Source organism: Danio rerio, chromosome 16, assembly GCF_052040795.2.
Source record: "Danio rerio strain M-AB ecotype USA chromosome 16, GRCz13ab, whole genome shotgun sequence".
Classification (NCBI taxonomy): domain Eukaryota; kingdom Metazoa; phylum Chordata; class Actinopteri; order Cypriniformes; family Danionidae; genus Danio; species Danio rerio.
In genome coordinates, this window is record NC_141036.1 from 36376596 (window position 1) to 36397756 (window position 21161).

At 38.3% G+C, this 21161-nt stretch overlaps 1 protein-coding gene across 3 annotated transcripts; it reads left to right on the forward strand.

The window, feature by feature from the left end:
* The first annotated feature begins 624 nt into the window (after positions 1-624).
* Positions 625-20199, forward strand: lmtk3 (lemur tail kinase 3). 3 transcript variants are annotated; one of them, XM_087287245.1, is made up of 17 exons: positions 625-1196; positions 3268-3299; positions 3936-4069; positions 4270-4414; positions 4635-4705; positions 5089-5207; positions 6862-6949; positions 7327-7475; positions 8172-8256; positions 8405-8526; positions 8733-8882; positions 9052-15367; positions 15453-15616; positions 15873-16009; positions 16704-17038; positions 17148-17226; positions 18816-20199. In XM_087287245.1, exons 7-17 carry the CDS (start codon positions 6932-6934, stop codon positions 18941-18943), a joined length of 7683 nt encoding a protein of 2560 aa, XP_087143371.1. In that variant the 5' UTR covers positions 625-1196; positions 3268-3299; positions 3936-4069; positions 4270-4414; positions 4635-4705; positions 5089-5207; positions 6862-6931; the 3' UTR covers positions 18944-20199. The 3 variants fall into 3 exon arrangements, with proteins under 3 accessions (XP_087143371.1, XP_087143369.1, XP_087143370.1); XM_087287243.1 differs by lacking the exon at positions 3268-3299; XM_087287244.1 differs by lacking the exons at positions 3268-3299; positions 17148-17226.
* The last annotated feature ends 962 nt before the right edge of the window (positions 20200-21161 follow it).

The following is a 21161-nucleotide window of genomic DNA, read 5'->3' on the forward strand; positions in this document are numbered from 1 at the left end:
AAAGCTAAGTTAATAAGCTATCTGTCGATGTATGGTTTTGTTATAATAGGACAATATTTGGCCAAGATAATTAGAATTATTCTAGAAATAATTAAATAATACTAATAATAATAATTAAGTCTAATAATTCATTTATTAAAAAATCTGGAGTTATTGTCTATTAAAAATGTCTATTAAATTGGCCCAAATTAAAATGACCAATTACAATTTAGTTTTTTATATATTTTCAGCAGGAAATTCTCAGTGTCTTAATGGAACCAGATTTTTATTCAATATTTTAATGATTTTTTTCTGCATAAGAAAATGGTTTATTTTGAATCATACAATGTGTTTTGGCTTTCCCCACATTTAAGACTAGTTTGTGGTCAAGTGACACATTTAAAGGAATCTTTGTGGTAAAAATATTTGGCCTTTCTCAGACACAGACAGAGATTTGCATGTCATTAGCTTGAAGGCTATAGGGAATTTCAGTGGCACGCTCCGTGCACCTGTCCTCCCAAACGGATCATGTCACCGCTCTGTGGAGGTGGTCCGATTTAGGGGGATTTTGATGCAATGATACCCAAAGCCACGACACGGGGGCGTTGACGTCCTCCAGTCTCATAAACAAACGCTTTTGTCGGCAGACCGGCAGCGGGTACCTGAGCGAAGGGCATCGAGTGATTGCAAGGCAACGTCTCTCTACCTACGAAAATCACCGCGAGGCGCGCACGCAGCTCCACAGAGAACATAATAGCGCAAACTCGGTGGCGTCTGACGTAGAAGAGCTTCTTGGAAGAAAACATAGCTGGACCACTCACATGATGCTGACACGGTATATAGGATAGGATGGCATATATGACCAATAGAATGGCTTCACTGGTATTTTCGGCCCGTTTTCGACCCACTGGACGCGATGAGCTTGGAATAGCAAGAGCGCGCTGGTGAGGATGCGGACCGCAGGATTAGGCTGACACAAAAGAGCGTTCACACCGTGTTTAATTGCGGATTAAAGGAGGGCATCAGCCTTGCACAACAAGGAGACATTTCTTTATTTGCGGTAAGCCAAAAGCGCGACGGGGAACGTTGACAGCATCGCTCGAATGGTGGTGCCGTGGACCGCGCGACTATGTCACAACAGTGTTGGGTGATTGTTCTGGTGGGGCTGATGTCGTACTTCAACCCGGAGAGAGCGCTTGGAGCCCCGCAGAAGGAAGGTGAGCGTGTCGTTCGGATGGCATGATGTTATTTACGCGCTCGAGGGGGGAGGAGGCGATGAGACGCTGTATGAATAAGGGGAATTTGACAGTCTGCTCTGAGAAAATGGGGTTGACGACTCTGTGTGTGTGTGTGTGTGTGTGTGTATGTGTCATTAATTGTCATTTCATGATTCAGTCGTGTGTATGTACATCATATAAAAAATTTAAATCATATTGGCATCATTTATGCGTCCATACACTGAAGCCAGGCATATCCCGCACTGATGATGATAATAAAGGTGTCTGGCTGTTATTCTGGTGCGCATGTATGATTTTTTCATTGTGGGCCTGCGTTACCGCTCTCTCCTAATTTTACATATGGGCCTGAGGTGAATCGTATTTGCATAACACGATTATTCCCTCAAACATCATCTATTCTTTTTTTTTTAAGTAAGAGTGGTTTTATTTGCCGCAATTTATTATTAAGTGTATTGTTTTATTCCGCGTATTATTGCTGTGCCAACAGTAAGGTGCCAGCAGGCCCGCGTGTTTATTTCTGTGTTCTCGTATGCAGTATGTGGAACCATATGGTCAAAGAAGGGAACTGCGCACAGGTCCGTGTCTGCCAGTGTCTGGCCGCTGTTCCTCGAACAATAAAAGGTTATCAGATGAATAATAACACCCTTCATGTATGCACACATCTACCTGCTCATTAGCCTATATATTTTCATGCTTCATGTGGGCGAATGCCGTGAGGTGATTCTCGAACACAGAATGTGTGTTTGTTGTTAATTGCAAGCTTTGCATTTGTGCTGATTATTATTTATCATATTTTACTCGATTTTTTTATCATTATGCACTAGCAAATGCAGTGACCTTTTGCAATACATATTAGGTGCAAGTATTCTGAAATATCATTTTTAGAAATATAAGGCTGTACAATAGCCTATCTTTCATGATGTGCAAGGCATGTCTGCTAATTGAAGTAATTAGCTGAACAAAAAAAACTTTAATTATGGTTTAATATTTGATTGTGAATAATGATAGTAATATGTATATATTAAGTATATTACATAATAATAATTATTATTATGATATAGTAATATAATAATGAATAAAATAATAAAATATAATGATAATAACAATGAAGAAAACTATGATTAATTATTTCACACCACAGGTCAAAAGGCTGGAAATATTGGTATTATTAATGCTTTCTTTTAAGAAAGTAATATTTTTTCACCTTAAATTCCTTTAAATACACAAACCTGAATATATTTAAATTTTATGATTTTTTGATGAAATTAGTTTAAAATATCAACACTTCCTTTTTTAATTGCTATAATTTCTGCAAACCTTTTAAAGAAACATATGTGTTTTCAAGCAAACATTTAAATAAGAATACAAATGAAGCAACACAGCAGTTTCCCAGATTGGTTATATAAATATACATTTTTAGCAAGAAATAATAATAATATTAAAATCATTTCTGAATTAATTAAAATTTAAAACATACCTGGCAAGATTACAATTTAATTTTTTTTTTACCTGACAACTGACAATGGCATCTTTATGTGTCTAACATGAGCACCATCTTAAATGACCTCCACAGTTTTCACACAACAGATTTTAATGACTGCTTTGTACCCCATGACTCTTTTAAAACTGCCTACCCAGGCCTCAGACGAGACTGTCAGTAATGATGTGTCCAAAAAAGTCTTTGTGGTGCCTGTGCTATTTTAGGAAAAACCATGGCCTGCTGCTTCCAAAAGTTACACTTACAAATGATTAAGGAATGATTGTCTTTCTCCTCGCATTCACAGAACTGCTTTAATGTCATTATTCCCCCATTCTTTTCTTTGATATTCTCAATTTAAACGTATTTATTAAATGTGCGTTGCATTTATTCTTTCACCTAAACTGGTGAGATGTAGATTCTCAGCAATAGCATGTGTGCTAAGCTTGATGAAGTGACAAGGATCATACATGTGATTTTATTTTAGCAGCTATTCAATCTTAGCATCTGGATAATCACAATACCTAGGTATTTAACCTCCTTGCCCTCCTCCCCACCTTCTCTTCTCCACAGATGGCTCTCCTAAAACAAACGGCCAAATTGAGGTACAAAATCAAGTATGGCACCTTTCTTTCTGACCCAGCAACCCTCCAAAAACAAGAATCTTTTTCAATGATCCAGTCCCCTCCCTAAAAAAAAGGCCCTTCACCCCAAACAAAACTCCAAATACCTTTCCTACTTCAATAGTGACGAGTACAAGGAATGACTTGTATGATGACTCTCTGGTCTCTCTCCTTTGCTTCCCTTAAACTCTCAAACCCTCCCTAAACCCATTCTGAAGGTGATCTATTCTCAGTTCCTCTGCTTTTCTCTGTACTTTCACCCTTTGTGCAATGAAAACTCTTCATTGGACTCCTGTGCTATGTTCTGAATGTAACGCTGCCCTTTTCGATTTTTCCCTGATAGGAATATATACCGTACACGATCTTTCCTTCTATCTGTCTATCTATCTATCTATCTATCTATCTATCTATCTATCTATCTATCTATCTATCTATCCATCTATCCATCTATCCATCTATCCATCTATCTATCTATCTATCTATCTATCTATCTATCTATCTATCTATCTATCTATCTATCTGTCTATCTGTCTATCCATCTGTCTATCAGGATAGAAATGTAACACTTTATATCTGTTGGGCTAAAAATGTAAAACTCTTCCTGGTTTTTTCCTTCAGTTTCTCTGTCCCGGGACGACTCTCTCTCTCCTCCCCCTTATGTGATTATTCTCATCTCCTGCTCTGGACTGGTCTCTTTTGTTCTGTTGCTTCTCACCTGCCTTTGCTGCAAAAGAGGAAGCGTGGGATTCAATGTAAGTCTTTTTACTGTGTGTGAAATTTGCATAATGTGTTGCTGTTACTTATATATATATATATATATATATATAAATATATATATATATATATATATATATATATATATATATATATATATATATATATATATATATGTTTTATTTTCTTTGGGTCTTAGTTGAATGTTATAAATAGATAGATGTCTCTTCTTTATCAGGAATTTGATAATGCTGAAGGTGAGGAGTGCTCCGGGGCATCTAGTCCTGTTCCTGAGGACAGTTTGTCCTCTTGTCCATCACTTCCAGAGGTCTACACTCTCCCTCTCCGGGACAAGAACTGCCACTCCATACCAAATGGCACAGGTAACCCACTGATTACATGCAATATTACATGCCATTAGCTTTACATTTTGCCACTGTCCTTCAAATAAATAAATAATTTTAATCATTAAATATAATATAGTTTTGTGTGATCACTGCTACTTTTGTATATTTGATTGAGTACAGTATTTTGTCATTTCATTTTTACACTGAATGATGATTATTTGACAATCTTTAATATATTTTCTATTATTTTCAACAGACAGCTCCCAATGTTTCCGAAGGCACACTCTGAACTACCTGCAGGAGATTGGAAATGGCTGGTTTGGAAAGGTTGACATCTTTAAATAAAACTCAAGAGTTCATGCTAGATTGATACGTGTCTAAGAAAACTGAAAAGGATATGCTATTTCAGATAAACATAAACCTGAAAGGAAGCAATTACTATGTTTCATTTAAACCTAAAATATGAAATTTCAGGCCATGGTCTCATTTTCATCCTCTCTTTTTTACTTGATGACCATCTATAATTACACTGACCTGGATTTGTAGTGTGTTTGGCATGTGTGGATCATGCTGGTCTGTACGTTTAGTGATGCCAGCTTTATTTATTTTTTTAGCTTACTTTCTTTTTCTCCACACTCATTTGAAAGTGCTGTGCAATTTTGTTGTAGTAAACTGTTTTCTGGTATAACTTCTTGATCTGTCTTTGTTAGGTAATCCTAGCTGAGGTGCTATGTGACTGCAGCTCCTATCAGGCAGTGGTGAAGGAGCTGAGGGTCAGTGCTAGTCCTCTGGAACAGCGGAAGTTCCTGGCAGAGTCCGAGCCATACAGGTCAGACAAACTGGGTTACTCTGGCTGCTTTTATGCTCTGTTTCTACTCGTTATTAACATGCATTTTAGGTGGTCAAGCTGTGACACATTACCACTTCCACCTGGTATTAACATGGTTTCATAGAGACCCTTACCTCTTATTTTATCAGTTTTGCAGGAGTGATTAGTGTGTTGCACAGGTATTCATAAATTAACAAACCCAATGTTATGTGCCTTTGAAGTATGTTAAATCAAATATGGTCTTTTGTTGTTGTTTGAGTGCAATTGATGACATGAACATTCACACTATGACAAACAATAGAGTTTCATTTACCTCTGGAAGTGGTCAAAAAGGAACAAACTTAAAATGTTTTAGATTTAGTTATGCCCACATGCAGCATTGTAATTTTTTGAGTTTTAAGAAAACAAATCTTACAATGAGGTATAAATAGGGGTTGTTGTCTTGCTGATTGTTGTTAGCCCATTTTTTTTCTTTAAAGGCCTACTATTATGCCTCGTTTTACTAGTCTTTGATGTTCCCAGAATGTGTTTGTGAAGTTTCAGTTCGAAATACCCATCAGATCATTTATTATACCCTGTTAAATATGTAGATTTTCGGGTCATAGGAAATTCTATCTGTTTTTCGCATCTGCCTTTAAATGCAAATGTGCTGGTTCTCCCCACTAACTGTTCAGGGGTTGTTGCTAGATCAGATACAGTTGGGGCCGAAAGTTGAAAACTATTATTTACATTATTTATTAAAATTCCCATTAATTGTACTTTTTTTAATGTCTACCCCTACCCCAACCCTAAACCCAACCGTCACGTGAAAACAGTAGTTGTACTGAGTAATAATTATGTAAGTTTTTAAAATACCCAATAAATTGCATTTTCTAACGTCTACCCCCACCTCAACTCAAACCCCAGTACTTTTAAAATATTAATTATTGTCTGCTTTAATAGCCTAGTGGTTAGTGCGTCGGCTTATAGCACCCAGCTGCGACCCGAGTTCGAGTCGCAACTCGAGGTCCTTTGCTGATCCTTTCCCTCTCTCTGCTCAACATACTTTCCTGTCTGTTAATCTCCACTGTCCTGTCAATAAAGGTGAAAAATAATTATGAAAAAAATAAATATATATTAATTATTGTTATACAGCATAACAAAAATGATTGATGTGCGTATCCGCAGATTTATCCTATCTAGACTTTACCCTGTTCAGGCATGCTGCTTCAAAAGGATACCCAATATCAATGCAACACAATGATAGACAGCATATCAGTGATGAAGCAGACACCCAGTTACAAATAACAAAGTTTAACATGTTGCTCCGATTTTGCACATCAACACATCTCATGGCAGAAATATTCCCGTATTCTGTATGGAGATTCATTATAGCTTCCAAAAGTGGATTTTGCATGATAGGTGCCCTTTAATGTTGTTGATAGAAATATTTGGTAATTTCTATCGAGGCTATTACCTAGCACTCAAATTACTCATGTATGCTATAAATTGTTTTATTTTTGTCCTCTATCATTTACATTTAAAATAATATCATAGTATTCATTTCTACACTAGACATGTGTGTCCTGGAAGGCTAAAAAAAATATTTGCTTCAAATGTTCAAAAACAGAGAGCAGGAAGTAACATTTATTGATTTGCTTTTCTCAACTGACAGAAGTCTTCAGCATCCAAACATCCTCCAGTGTTTGGGTCAGTGCAGTGAGAGTGTTCCTTTCCTCCTGGTGATGGAGTTTTGTCAGCTGGTGAGAACCCAATATCTAGACCAGTTTTAAAGAAATGCAACTACTGCTTTGGCTAATAAGCTAATCTCTTATTTGTAGTGCAGGATAATGTAGTAAATTGGATTTGCTCATGAAACACTGATTCAGTTTAATTAAACCATTTATGCAAGAATGGATGTGCAATGTATTGGAGTAGATGGCTAATGGATTTACAGACAAATTACATAGACATTAATCCTGCATGTTTCATAAAGAGGCCCATTGTTTTTTTTACCAGTGCATTGTCCTATCACAGATTGTCTTAAACCTTTAATAATATACTTGATTAGACAAATAATCCTGTTCTCTGTACCATGTAATATTCTGGATTTCCATTTTTATTGTGTTTATATGTACAGGGGGACCTGAAGAGGTATTTAAGAGCTCAGAGAAAGTCCGATGGGATGACCCCTGACCTGCTAAACAGAGACCTCTTGACCTTACAGCGAATGGCATATGAAATCACATCAGGACTCTTGCATCTCCATGAGAACAATTACATTCACAGGTTAGAAAATTATTAACAATAATGTTCCATTAGTTCAGACATTTACTGCCATGAGCAAGCAGCGAACACATACATTTATTGCAGTATTTATTCTTCATTTTAAATAAAAAATAAAGCTGTTCATTGTTAGTTCTTGTTAACTGACAGCACATTAACTAATGTTATCACACAGCTCCCTCAAATACTTGAGTCTAATTGGTCTGGCAAGTAAAAAATAAGTAGGTTAGTGTAGTCTGCATTCAACCATTTGTAGACAATTCTTATTTCTATGAGATTTATATTCAATGAAAGAGCTGTTGAACTATTACAGCTCAGATCCATGTTTTGTGTCTGATATTTTTGTTTCAGGTAGCTCATTAATACGTGAGATGTTTTTACAGAAAGAAAAGCCCTTTATTTTATATAACAGCTCTCCACTTCACATTGGGCTGCTTATAAGCATGTCGACTTGATGAACATTACTTAACAAGCATTTGGATTGTAATAAACTTTGGATCTTAATAATCCATTAGTAAATGTTGAACTATGATTGAGAAATGTTCTAAAAGTACTGTTCGTATTTGGTTCATGTTTGCAAATACATTAATTAATAGACACTTATTATAAAATGTGACCAGAAAACATATATTAAAATTGAGAATTGTGAAAATATCAAATACATTTTTTACAATTGTCTATTTGTCATTTGTTCTTCAGTGATTTGGCACTGAGGAACTGCCTCCTCACCTCAGATCTCACGGTTCGGATTGGAGACTATGGCCTCTCACACAATCAATACAAGGTATTTAAACGATTACTGAACTCCAGTTCAAAAAGACTTTTTTGACCAGGCCTTCAATCAGTCAGTGGTATAGCTGGCTTTTTTTGTCATTTGTCAGTTAATTGTAGTGTTTAATTTGCATTTTCATTTTCATATTTTACACAAACAGGAGGATTATTATCTAACCCCAGACAAATTGTGGATACCTCTCCGCTGGATTGCTCCTGAACTCTTGGAGGAGTTTCGTGGAAATCTGATTGTCACCGATCAAACCAAAACTAGCAATGTGTGGTATGGAAAATTCTGGACTAATGTATTTCTGAGAGAAATTTTAAAGGAGGATTCCAATAATAGGACAAATGAAAACTATCATTTAATTAGTTTGTTTTAATAAAAAAAACAACACATTCTTAAGGTACTTGAATTGGTCATGCTTCTGCTACTCTTGGCTGTTTCTAACGTTTAAACACTTTTTCCCCCAAAATGACAACCTATAGGTCTTTGGGTGTTGTGATATGGGAGCTGTTTGAATTTGGGGCTCAGCCGCACAGACACCTGAGCGATGAAGAAGTTCTCACCTTTGTCATCAGAGAACGACAGATCACTCTCGCTCAACCTCGCCTCAAACTCGCTCATGCAGACTATTGGTCAGTAATTTTAAACGCTTTAGCTTGATGAAATGTATCTATACGTAGACTATATAGAATTCATCAACAGAACATACATTTTTTTTATCTTGACTGTACTTTTTTAAAGATATTTTTATTGAATGTCTATAAAACATTATGTTTCATACTAATAAACATATTTCGTCAGGTACGAGGTAATGCAGTCATGCTGGCTACCAACATCCCAGCGTCCTACAGTCAGTGAAGTCTTCCTCCTCCTTTCCTCTCTCCTTGCCGCAGAACAAGGAAGTCGAAAGAGCACAAGAAGAGATGAGGATGAGGAAGATTATGATGAAGACAGCGGACAAAGAAGAAGAGGAGAGAGTGATGAGTCGTTTGAAAGACGGTGGGATGCACTCCGGCCTCCAGCTTTCCAGTCAGCTGCACACAAACTTCTTAGGGAAAGAGTGTATGGGAGAGAGGATGGCTGCCTAAGAGGAAATGGAAACTCCTTCCCCCTTTTGGACCCCGTGGACAATATTACCCCTACATCTGAGCTTGATGACATCCTTACAGTAACAGAAACAAGCAAAGGGTTAAACTTTGAATACTTCTGGGAAAAGGCACATGGCAGGAGAGGCTACAAACCACTTCCTCCACCTCAGCCAATACCAACACCCAGTTCTGGCCACAGGCAAACACTGGACACACCCACAGTTGTCCCTGTGATCAGCGCTCGCAGCCCTTCACTGGCCAGCGAGTATTACATTCGCCTAGAAGAGCATACTCCCCAGGATAAGTCCCCTAGTTTAGGAAAAGGGCGCTCTTTAAGAACAAATGCAAAGTGTCCTGGAGATCTGGAGCTCGTTGAGCTTCAGACAGGGATTGCTGCAAAAGACAGGTCAGCTTTCTGTCATCAAGATGGCTTTAGAAGAGGTTCCTCTCAGACTGTCAGATCCAGCGAGGTAAAGGTTTTGGTTCCAAACACTGGCTTGGTTGAGTTTAGTAAAGAGAGTTGTAACCGAGTGACTGATTATGCTGTTATAGACATTGGAGAACCAAACCAAAAGTCGCTTGGTTCTCAAGCACCTCTCCTCCCACCTAAACCTCGTTCAATGTCCATGTCCTCTGGCAGCCATCTGCACTCACGCCCCCTGCCTGCTCCTCCACTAGGATATGCAAGAACATATGGGTTAGACATTTATCCTGGATCTTCATACCCGTCTGGCAAAGTTGAGACCTCTGATTCTTTACTAATGAGTTCACTGTCCAAAGCCAACTTTGACCATTTGGGCTTAAATCGAACTCACCAGACACTGCCTCCATCTCCTTCTCTTTCCCCTTCTATTCCACCATCCTCGGGCAGTCACTCCATGTTCCTCCCGCCTCAAACATGTCCTCCACCTCTCCCTCCCCACTACAGACTCCAAAAGGGTCAAAATTACTCATCAGAAATTTATTCCAGATACAATACAATGCACTTACAGAGAGACCCACTAAGCTGTGAATTTAATGATGCTAGAAATGCTGACAGAGGCATGACACGATCTCAGTCTTTGTATAATTCTAGAGATGCTCCAACTTCACACATTACAGATGATGAATTCTCCTCCAGAATGACCCGATCCCAATCCACAATTCCAAAAATTGAGAGAACATCATCCTCTAGTCCAGAATTCTCAAAGGATGATGATGATAATGATTATGAGGATGATGATGATCCTTTCATGTCACCACACAGACCGATGAGTAGCACAACCATTCAGCACACCAGCCTGGCTGATGACCCAGCTACGACTGAGCTTTTCTCAAGGGGGATGAAGCGAACACAATCCCGCCTTGCCACCATTCTCCCAGCAATATGGAGGGAAGATGCAGTGATGCAGCGAGAGCGAGTTGCAGCCGCTAGGAAATCTCCCATACATTTGTTTCTGACTGAGATCTCCAATGACCCCGTGGATATGAAAGATGGCGAAAACTCATGGACACGAGAAAGTGAGGGAAGGAAAGACAAAGGAATGCGTCGTTCCCAGTCTCTCATCTCAGAACTTGACTCGACCTCACAGGCTTGGGCCTCAGACAAAGATTTCCTATCTGGTTATGAAGGCAATACCAAAAAGAGAGATTTGTTCCTTACAGAGATTGAGACATCTGTGTCTGATTGTGAGGATGCATATGACGGTGAAGGTGGGACTCCAGTCTCCAGATTTGGAACTACACCCCATCTATTTGCATTTCCCTCAGATTTGCCAGCATATTCAGAAGCTGAGGATGCTTTCTTATCAGGGATGAAAAAGTCTCATTCCCTGCTTTCTGAAATATCCGATGAGAGCATTGAACCTGAAGCGAAGAAAGGGGAAATGACAAGAGAGGAATTCTTAAAGGAGATTCAATCTGCTGAAACATTTCTAACTGAAATCATTACAAGACAACGTAAAAAAGAGGAGAGTGTGTCACCTACTCCATTGTCTCCTGAGTATGAGTCAATATGCATAGACCCAGAGTCATCTCAAACAATACAGTTTGAATCGGAAAGAACACGAGCAGGAAATCCACCAGGTGACACAAAAGAAGCAATTTATGCTCAAGTCACCAAGCGGGCAAAAAGAAGCGAAATAAAAGTTGCTATTCGCCCAGAAATCCCAGTACTTCAGATTGCATCTGAGTTACAAAATCTTGAATCAGTTCAGAAATTAACTAAAGTCAGCCAATTTACATGTGAAATAGAGCCAGAGAAAAATTCCCATAATGATTTCCCTCCCGCAGAAGTAATGCCTAAAAATGGACCTCATTTGGAACAGATAACTTCTGTTATAAAAGAGAAACAAGACTCTCTGCAGTGTCAGAACAAGCATGATAGTATACGAGAAGGTGCAATAGAAACCATTGAGGCAATCAAGGTTAATGGTTCACAAAGTTGGGATGAAAATCAGATCTCTTGTGATATGCATATTAGAAGTGTTGAAAATGATTTGAAGGACATGTTTGTTCAGTCAAAAGAGCGATTGCAGAAAAACGATCACAGTGCATTACCTGGCATCAAGGTGATGACATCAAATGCAACATTGAGGAACAGTGAGGAACCATCAGAAATCCCAAAACAGACACCAAATGAATCAACTTCTCTTAATATTTCACCAAAAAGAAATTTACCAGGTGGCACAAGCTCTACAATGACAAGAGAATACAGTTCAGACATAAGTCAACACTCCCCCACTGCCAACAGACTGTCTGACTCCTTTGAGCAAACCACCTTAACTGACAAGGAAATCTATTCGAGGACCACATGGGATGACAAAGACACAAAAGGTGCAAATGAGAACATTCTTCCAAGTGACTCTTTATTTTCTTTGAATGATTCAAGCACAGATGTGTTCCACTCGCTTATGGTGCATGAACCCAACTCTGATCAGTCACTTTCTACCATGACACCCTCAGATTCTGTCTTGTCACCTTTGACATCTAGTTCATTAGACTGTCTCACGCCTGGAGATTCCTGGTTGGGTGGAGGAAGCAGTGGATGGAGGGCCCTGGGAACTGAAACACCACATCGTGATTCAGCCTACTTCTCTGATAGTGACTTGGACGGTGGAGAAGGTTTAAGCAGAAGAGGCACTGATGTGCTTGGCAGTTCTCGTCCAGGTAGCGCTCGCACAGGAGAGCGAGGATTATTAATGGGAATTGAGGAAAAGATTGAGGATGAAGGACTGCTGGAACATTTTGAGAAGGAAGTGGAGATGAAACAGGACATACAGGAATTGTGGATTTCGAATAATTCAGCTGATGTAAAGAAGGGTCTCATACATCTGACTTCCACTGACATCCCAGGAGATTCTCAGAGTGAATGCAATGCCGAGATTATTGCCAAGTTATTTTTCAATGGTGAGGATGAGCCAAATAAAGGAGCTCCATTTAACAACTCTCTTAACTTCCAAAATTCCACTCTGATTAAAAAAAGTGAGCTGGAAAAAATGCTGCATGAATCAGGTGCTATGGATCTAAGACTGCTTGCCCATGTAGTCTCAGAGCCTCAAAACCCCATTTCTGAACAAGAGTGCGAAGAAGAGCTCATTGAACACTGTTCTTATGTGCAAAAAGCAAAGTATGAAGAAACACGTTGTACTACACCTGAATTTTCAATCGATGAGCAGTCATCAGACACAAGTAAATCTAGGTTATCGCGATTTTACAGCTTACAGTCTGATTATTCTAAATGCATTAGCAGCCCTGAGATGAACACCAAGCTCAGCAATAATGACACTGAATGTGGCATGTCCCAAGTCATTTGGTCTGAGACAAATGCTGAACAACCTACAGGAGTGAAAAGGACTGAGCTTGATATTCAAGATACAGATGCAAATGAACTAGGCTTGAGAAACCTCTCATATTCAGAAGAGGGTGAGGATGAGCAGGCAAAGGAGAGGTCGGAAAGTCAGCTAGCTGTAGGGGAACTCTGCTTCACTATCAAGGAATCGTCACAAAGTACTGCAGATGCAAATGCCAGTAGTTTGGAGCAATCAAAAGAAGAACATTCTAATGAATTTGGCAGAGGTGCATCTATGGGTCTTGAACTGAAGGAAAAAGAGTTGTGGAGTGCCCTTGATGAAGACTATGGGATGGAGGAAACTGTGAGAAGTGAATTCAACTGTCAGGCATTTCAGCAGGGAGAGCTTCACCTTTGGCCTGTGGAAAATGACCAATGGGCTGCTGCCGAAACTCGGACACCAGAAGCAGGACTCAGTTCAGAGCTTTTCCCGAGTTTTGGTAAAAAGACCTGGGTAGCTGATGAACACTTGGTGGTGAGCCATGAATTCTGGGAATCTGAGGCAAATGATGAGCTTGCAGATAGCGAGTCTCACCCTTCTGCTCAGAGAGTATGTGAAGATACATTTAATGATGAGAAAGTAGGACAAGCTGTTTATCCATCACCTGAGAGGCTGATCTTTTCTGATGGGACAAAAGGAGCTTTTTCATCTCTGCAAACACCTTTAGAAAAGCCGAACGTTCAGCAAGAGGAAAACATGGAAAATCCAGACTTGGAAAGTGGAGCACAAGAGCACGATACTTGCAATACAAAGATGGAAGTTGAGAATCTGGAGATCCCAGAGCAGGAGCCACCTGTTCAGCACAGACCTGTTGAAATGTTGATTGATACCCATAATTCCGAGACATGTTTACAAAATTATTTGGGAGGGGAAATGTTTAGGGAGGATGATAAAAAAGAGTTTGACAGTCACGAAAACATGGTAGGTGTAGCAGGTTGTGTGACTCAATCCCCCTCATTTTCTATTACAAATCCAACTGATGAATCTTTGAAAAACCACAAAGAATCACTTTCTGGTGACAACAAAAATGTGCTGACAGACCAAACCAAAGCCAAATGTGCACCCATGACTGAAGCTAGCAAAATGTTGGGTGCTGCCCATGAAGACCATCAAACCTGCACAATTAATATGTCAAACTCAATCAGCGACTTGGCTGACAGTTCTCACTTCATTTCAGTGCACACTGACTGTCACAGTGCAGAAACCAGTAGACACGATCTTGACAACAATCACTGTCCTACCACAATCAGTGATGCATTTTTGGAAAAAGAGAGATCAGATTCTCCATCCTGCCCTAGTCTTACCATTAGCACTGATCCAGAGCCATGCAACATCCACAGTAGCAATGTTCAGTGTTCAGCCCCTGCCCTGATTCCAATGGAGCTTTCTGAATGCACTGCTTCCACACTTGCAGAAGTGGAAAAGTGTCCAGGTTCAAGTAGTTTCCCAAATACCGTACACCACATAGAAATCAAGACCAGTTCAAGCCTGTTCTGTTCTGCCGATGAAATGCCTGATAAAGGACACGTGGACCCATCAGGCTGTCTTGATGATGTTGAACTTGCTATAAGTACCACCACACACAACAAAGGTATCACTGCAAACCTGGGACAGAAACTGCACACATCTCTCATGAAAGAAAACCACATTCAACCAGAATCAAATTCTTTACATGAGGATGACAGAAATAGCCTATCCCAGAAAGCGGCCCATCCACCTCTATCCCAGTGTTCACTGAACTCCATCCCCGAGTTGTTGATCTCTGAGTGGAAGGACTTGGATGAGGAGCCTCTGGAAGATTTTGAAAAACTGGAGCAGCTATGCTGCATTTCTGGGGATGAAGAGACCCTTGGAGATCTGTTTTTGGGAAACTTAGATCTGCTTGAAACTTTGAAGAGAAATCCAGAGCAAAGAACAAGCAGTGCCAGTGGCATAATAAACCAGGATGACTCAGCAAATTCAGAAGAGAAGACAAGAGTAGAGCTAAAAGAGGAAGTTGACGGCATATCAGAAAGTACCACAGCTGTCTTACAACACCTAGAGCAATATGGAAACATTTCTTCAAATTTCCCAGGAGAAGCTCAACAGTCTATGGAGAAGGGAACAGGGCAGCCTCTTTCACCATGCCATTCTTCAGATGGTTCAAAAGGGCAGAGGTCACTTTCAAAAATGCCGACAAAAAATGGACTGATGATGCAGGTGTGTAAAAAGTTCTAGTAAACTGCCACTGTAATGACACACTCTTTTTCTAAAACCTTTGCATTTTCATCCAATATTTGTTTAGGTTTGTGAGGAAAGACTTCAATACTCTCTCAGTGAAAATGTTAAAACCAATGTCCTGTGGGGATCTACAATTAGTGACAGTGTGATTATACATCCTTGGGGAGCATCTACCACTTCGTCCTCTGAAGAAAATGCTGCAAGCAAAGATTTTCTGGACAATGAAAGGTGTGGTTATGCTTCAGAAACATGACGAAAATCAGAATAAATAACGATATTTAAATGCTGTTTTATATTCTAGTCATATATTCGGTATTTATGCAATCAGTGTGAAACGGAGAATATTGAATCTCCTTTTAACATCAGTCTTATTATGGCATTTAATGTAACCACATTTTACTTTCAAAGTATCATTAGTAGATTGCATTTCTTGTTAAATGAAGTAAAGAACATATTTCTTCCTATTGTGAATGATTTGTCTTAGCAACAAAGAGGACACCCCACCTTCTTCTCCTTCTGTTTTATTGAGTGAACTTGCTGAAGCACAGACAGAAGAACTGACTGTGCTTGAACAGCCTGAGGTTACTCCCTCTCTACCAGCAGCAAATCAAGCTATGAAAGGTATTGTACTTTACAATAATTTCAAACAGTTCAATTTGGATTTGTGTTATTCCCTACTGAGCAGTATAGTTTAGTGCAAAACAGTATAGTATGATTAGAGTTGGTAACTTCTGATATGTCTTGTGTTTCCACTGCCAACAAGTACCCTTACTTAACAGTCATGGTGTATGCTAACAAATAGCAATCAATGTTATTTACACATGAAGTCTGTCAACCATTCTCTAAACCATTCATAAACTCTGAAACACTCTTAAGGGCCTGTGTCTCTGCAGAGTTTAGCTCCAACTTGCCTTAACAAACCAGCCTCAAAGTTTCAAGTATACCTAGTAAGACCTTGAAAAGTTTTTCTGGTGTGTTTGAGTAGGGTTGAAGCTTAACTCTGCAGGACACTGGCCCTCTAGGAACAAGTTTGATGATCCTTGCTTTATGTAATGGACTACTGTATTAGATGCCCAATGAAGGGGTACCAGAAGAGTGGTACTGTTTGTTAGTTTTGTACCATTTACAGCTTATGACTGACAACAGAAATAGGAATAACTGTGTAATATACTGTACTGAACCGTTTACTCTGTGGTAATGAGCTATTAGTGTCAGTTGTACTTTTTTAGTGGCTGTTCACATTTTGGTTGTTAGATAACCGACATGCCATCTTGGATGTTTATCTTTTATCTCTCCCACTCCACCTTTATTTCAGCTAAGTTGGCCCGTCTCTCCTTATCCCTCCCTCCACTTGCTCTTTCTCTTCCTCTCTCACCAAATACCAAAGGAGGATTCTGGGAAGGGAGCGAGTACAGAGGGGGCAGGAGGAGGGCTGCATCGACAGGTAGCGATCCAGATGAAGATGAAGAAGAGGAACAGGAGGAGGAGTCTCCCAGGCGCGTCATCGTTGTCACGGAAACAGATGTTGACAAGAGAGTTGGTTTGCGTAGCTTGTTGAAATCGCCAAAGGAGCCCGTGGACAAAGAGAACCGTGACCGTGGGAGGAATGTGTCATTTTTCGATGACGTCACAGTCTATCTTTTCGATCAGGTATGTCAAGGGTGTTTATACAAGCATCTTCAATTACGAGGTTTCACACTGGGCTGTTAAACATCATATGTTTTATTATATTTCAATGGCTTGGCACTCTTCATATCAGGAAACTCCAACCAATGAGCTGAGCTCTGGATCTACTAGTACATCTCCTCATGGAAAGCACCCTAGCACTGATGGTTTAGGTAGGTGTATTCAGCAGAGTGTATTATAGATTGGCCCTGATCTGCATAACCCAAATGCAAAACTTGTGATTATCCGAAATGAGTAAAAGCTTTTTAAGCCAATTTTAAGGCTGAAAACAAACTACAAAAAATAGACAGCCATTAATTAATTAGATAAAAAGATTTTAAAAATGAACACTCTAACATTCTGACATTGTGTCCTAACAACATGCAATGCAACTAGATTCCAGCAACAAGCAATTTGGTTATCCACACAATACGAGACACAACAGAAACATTTAAATACCAGAGCCATTCTGAAATGCTGCAATCCTAATGAATTCAATTTAATTCATGTTTATTTCTATAGCGCAATATAGTGAAACTTTGTCAGTCCAGTTTTTAGAGTTGAAGTTCGGTTTACTTCAGTTCAGTTTAGCTTTAATTTCACTGCTGAAAGTCCAAACACTGAAGAGCAAATCCATCGATGCACAGCTGTACAAGTCCCAAACCAAGCAAGCTAGTGGCGACAGTGGTGAGGAGCAAAACTTCACCAATTGACGAAAGTGAAGGGGAAAAATAAATGAGAGAAATAAAATGGTAAAATTGATATATACAATTTGTACATTTTTTAAATGAACATCACTAATGGTAAATGCAGAGTGACATGTTGTTGGTTCATAGTTCTAATATTCATTTCCAACCTATATGTTTGCTAGTTTTTTCTTTTCAAAATCTGAGGTAAACAACTGCTGCTTTCAGGATGACAACACATGTCATGCTGGTATTCAATGGTATTCAAACTCACACTGGTAACATCGAACATTGCATAAAACAATTAATACCTGAGGTGATCACTGTCATAGTAGTTTGTGCTGTTGTTCAGCTTGATGAAGCAGACATCAAAACTGTTTTGTTGATTTGTCCTATCTTGTCAGATTGTTCTACCTCCCATTCAAAAAGTATGTAGCACATTTTAATGACGCAATATGCTAGCAGATTTTGCTACCAGTGTACATTTTAATGTGGAGTAGTGTGATATGAAGCTGTAAAATCACCCTACCCTACCTAATTCCTAACCCCAACCTCAGAACCATTCAAATGCAATGTTGGTAGCATAATCTGATAAGATTAGGATTAAAATGTCAGGACACCATTTCTAAAACAAAGAATTTGCTCTACTGTAATCATGAAAAAAAGCTTTTTATCACATCATGGGTAGTTAGGACACGGTGTGAGAGGAAAATATACACACATTATACAAGCATAGAGCTGTTTAATGCGTATCTGTTCACACACTGAATGGAATGCATTTTGAAAGGCCGTGCATCACACGTTATAAAAAGCCAAAATAATTTAGATGCCCTCTAGTGGCTTTCTGCAGTACATGTACAAAATCCTACCTTCTCTATTGCAATAAAAGAAAATCAGTTTACACCTATTTTTTTTCTTCAAAAGATGTCATTTAGGCACTTTCAGCAGTTCTTATTATGCTGATTTATGTATTTTTAAGTGCACTGTATAATATATAGCCAAATTTAAGTCTTAATTTTCAGTTAGTAGTATTACAAGAGGTATCATTTTTCTTTCCTCCTGATTTTTGTTTACAGGAACAGGCAGCCACAAAGCATCAAAAAGTAAAGAACATGTAGTGAAGGCAAGATCTCCAACCGGAGTCACGTCCGGCTCATCATCGAGGTTTACAGTGAGCCCTGCCGATGACCCACATTTAGTGTGACATACTCCTGTTCCCCAAACACCCTGGACAAAATGAACCCCCCCTGGAGTGAATGAGTGGCCCCCGCTGTCATCGGTAACTATGACGACTCCTGGAGGTTATTTTTGTAAACTGCAACAAAGAGGAGGACTCCCGTTTCAAAAGGCTGGAGGCAGTCCAGGTTTTACTCACTGCAGCCAGTGGAGTGGCAAATATACACATAGAAAGTACCTTCAAACAGCCAAAAACCTTGGGGTTATGTAAAATCTGACATGTACTTTCGGCTATGCAATGGGAGTCTTATTATGTACCAGCTTAACTGTTCTATTTTCATGGCTTCTTGAAGTACGTTTGTATTTTAATCCCCTTAAATGAAGGGGCGCACTTTCTCTGACCAGTACCTGTCTATTTGTGAGCTTAGAAATATTGACATTGTAAATTTGTTCCCATTGCAGTCAGACATTCTTGTAGTTTGTGGTCGAGGACGGCATCGTCTCTCCAAATCACAGCAGTGCAGTTCTCATTTAGCATTTGTACAAACTAAAAATCGAATTGCAACAGAATACGAACTCATTTTAAGACCCATTTATTTTAAATGTATTCTTAGAATGCATGAACAAACTGCAACTGTTATGTTTTATACCGTATTTTTATTGCAAATGTTATTTATTTGTTATTTGTTTATTTCACATTTGTTTGTTTTGTTTTTATCTAAATGTAAGTTTGTCTGTAAGCTTAATTCACCTCATATGTTGAAGTAAACTGTATATTTGCTTTGTTTTGTTTTTTTTACATTTATGCCATTTTCTGTTTTAATCGGATTAATAACCGCCTCAACGAACATATATCTTTGCATAGATACAAACACTTTGAAATGTTTTCTCTAATTTAGCTCTTTGTAGATGTCGATCTGTATCTAGTTGTCCTATGATGTGTCTCTCCGCAGGTGTTATTTTCTAATAATGTATTTGACATTAGCTTTTCCTTTTTTCTTTTTAAAGCAGTAATTATTGCTTGGCATGAAAAAAGAGATAAATCAGCACACATTATGAATAATTGACTTATTTATTATTTATTTATTTAATTTCTTTTAGTTTTTATTATTTTTCATGCAAATGTCTGAGGGAAGACTCTAGGTCGTTACGTCATGTTCAGCATTTGTTTCATTTAGAGGTTTCATATTATTCTGTAAGAAGCTGAGGGACTGAAAATAACATGGAAACTGTGAAACATTTATTGAACTGTTTGATGACAATAAATTGTTCTGTCTTATAATATCTTTGTTGTCACCTTGCATTGTAATATATAAAATAGTGCATGTATGTTTAGCTCATGTTTCACAATTTTACTAAAATAACGTGTTCTAGTGCTATTATAACGTTTTTATAATATTATTTAAAATCAAAATATCTATTAAATCTTTTTGAAGCACAATTTAATTCACAATTTATATGCTATGTTCATAACATCTTTATTATTTTGTTATTTATTTCACATACACACACACACAAATAATAATATAATAACCAAATAAAAGAATTTAGGTAGGATAAAACATAGATGTCAGGCTTTTCAGCAATGTAATGTAATGTGTATTTGGGAAACTTTTCAACTACGGGCACTTTTAGTCTTGTGAAGTTGAGTAAAAATTAACAAAACCTGGCCTCAAGTTTAAACAATTTGTCTAGTTTTAAGATGTGTAAGAGGACAAACTTAGATAAGAAGAGAGATTGTTTTTTATTTAACATTTTTTCCATAAGCAAATAAGCAAACGTCATTTCCACCACATCTCAATATACAGCTTTTATTTCAAAATGAAATCAATTATGGCAATCAAAAGTTGTCTGAGATCCTTTTTGTATCCAGTTTAACCAATCTTTCCACAATGTATACAATAATTATACATTTGTCAATTAAATAAATGAGTCTCTTTGGACCAAATGCTGAATTGTACACCTGTCACACTTTAAAATGTAATATTAATTTGATTAAAAGCTTATTACAAAATAAATGAATTCAATTTGTATATTAGAGCACGAACTCATAAATTGTGAATTCATTTTTAAAGTGAGATAAGAACATTAAAAAATGTTTTTAAAAATGTGTGTGGTGATGGAAATGACAGGGCTGTGGTGGAAATGACAAAATCAGTGTTAATGTAGAGAAACGTTAGATTATTATTAGAAAAATAATTGAACACTTTTTAAACTCAATTTACAAAATTACTAAGTATAGCCGC

Coding starts and splice junctions, on each gene's coding strand:
- lmtk3 (XM_087287243.1), top strand. CDS start 1,109: ATGTCACAACAGTGTTGGGTGATTGTTCTGGTGGGGCTGATGTCGTAC. Junction 15,368..15,452: donor AAAATGGACTGATGATGCAG/GTGTGTAAAAAG, acceptor ATATTTGTTTAG/GTTTGTGAGGAAAGACTTCA. Junction 17,039..17,147: donor CAGTCTATCTTTTCGATCAG/GTATGTCAAGGG, acceptor TCTTCATATCAG/GAAACTCCAACCAATGAGCT.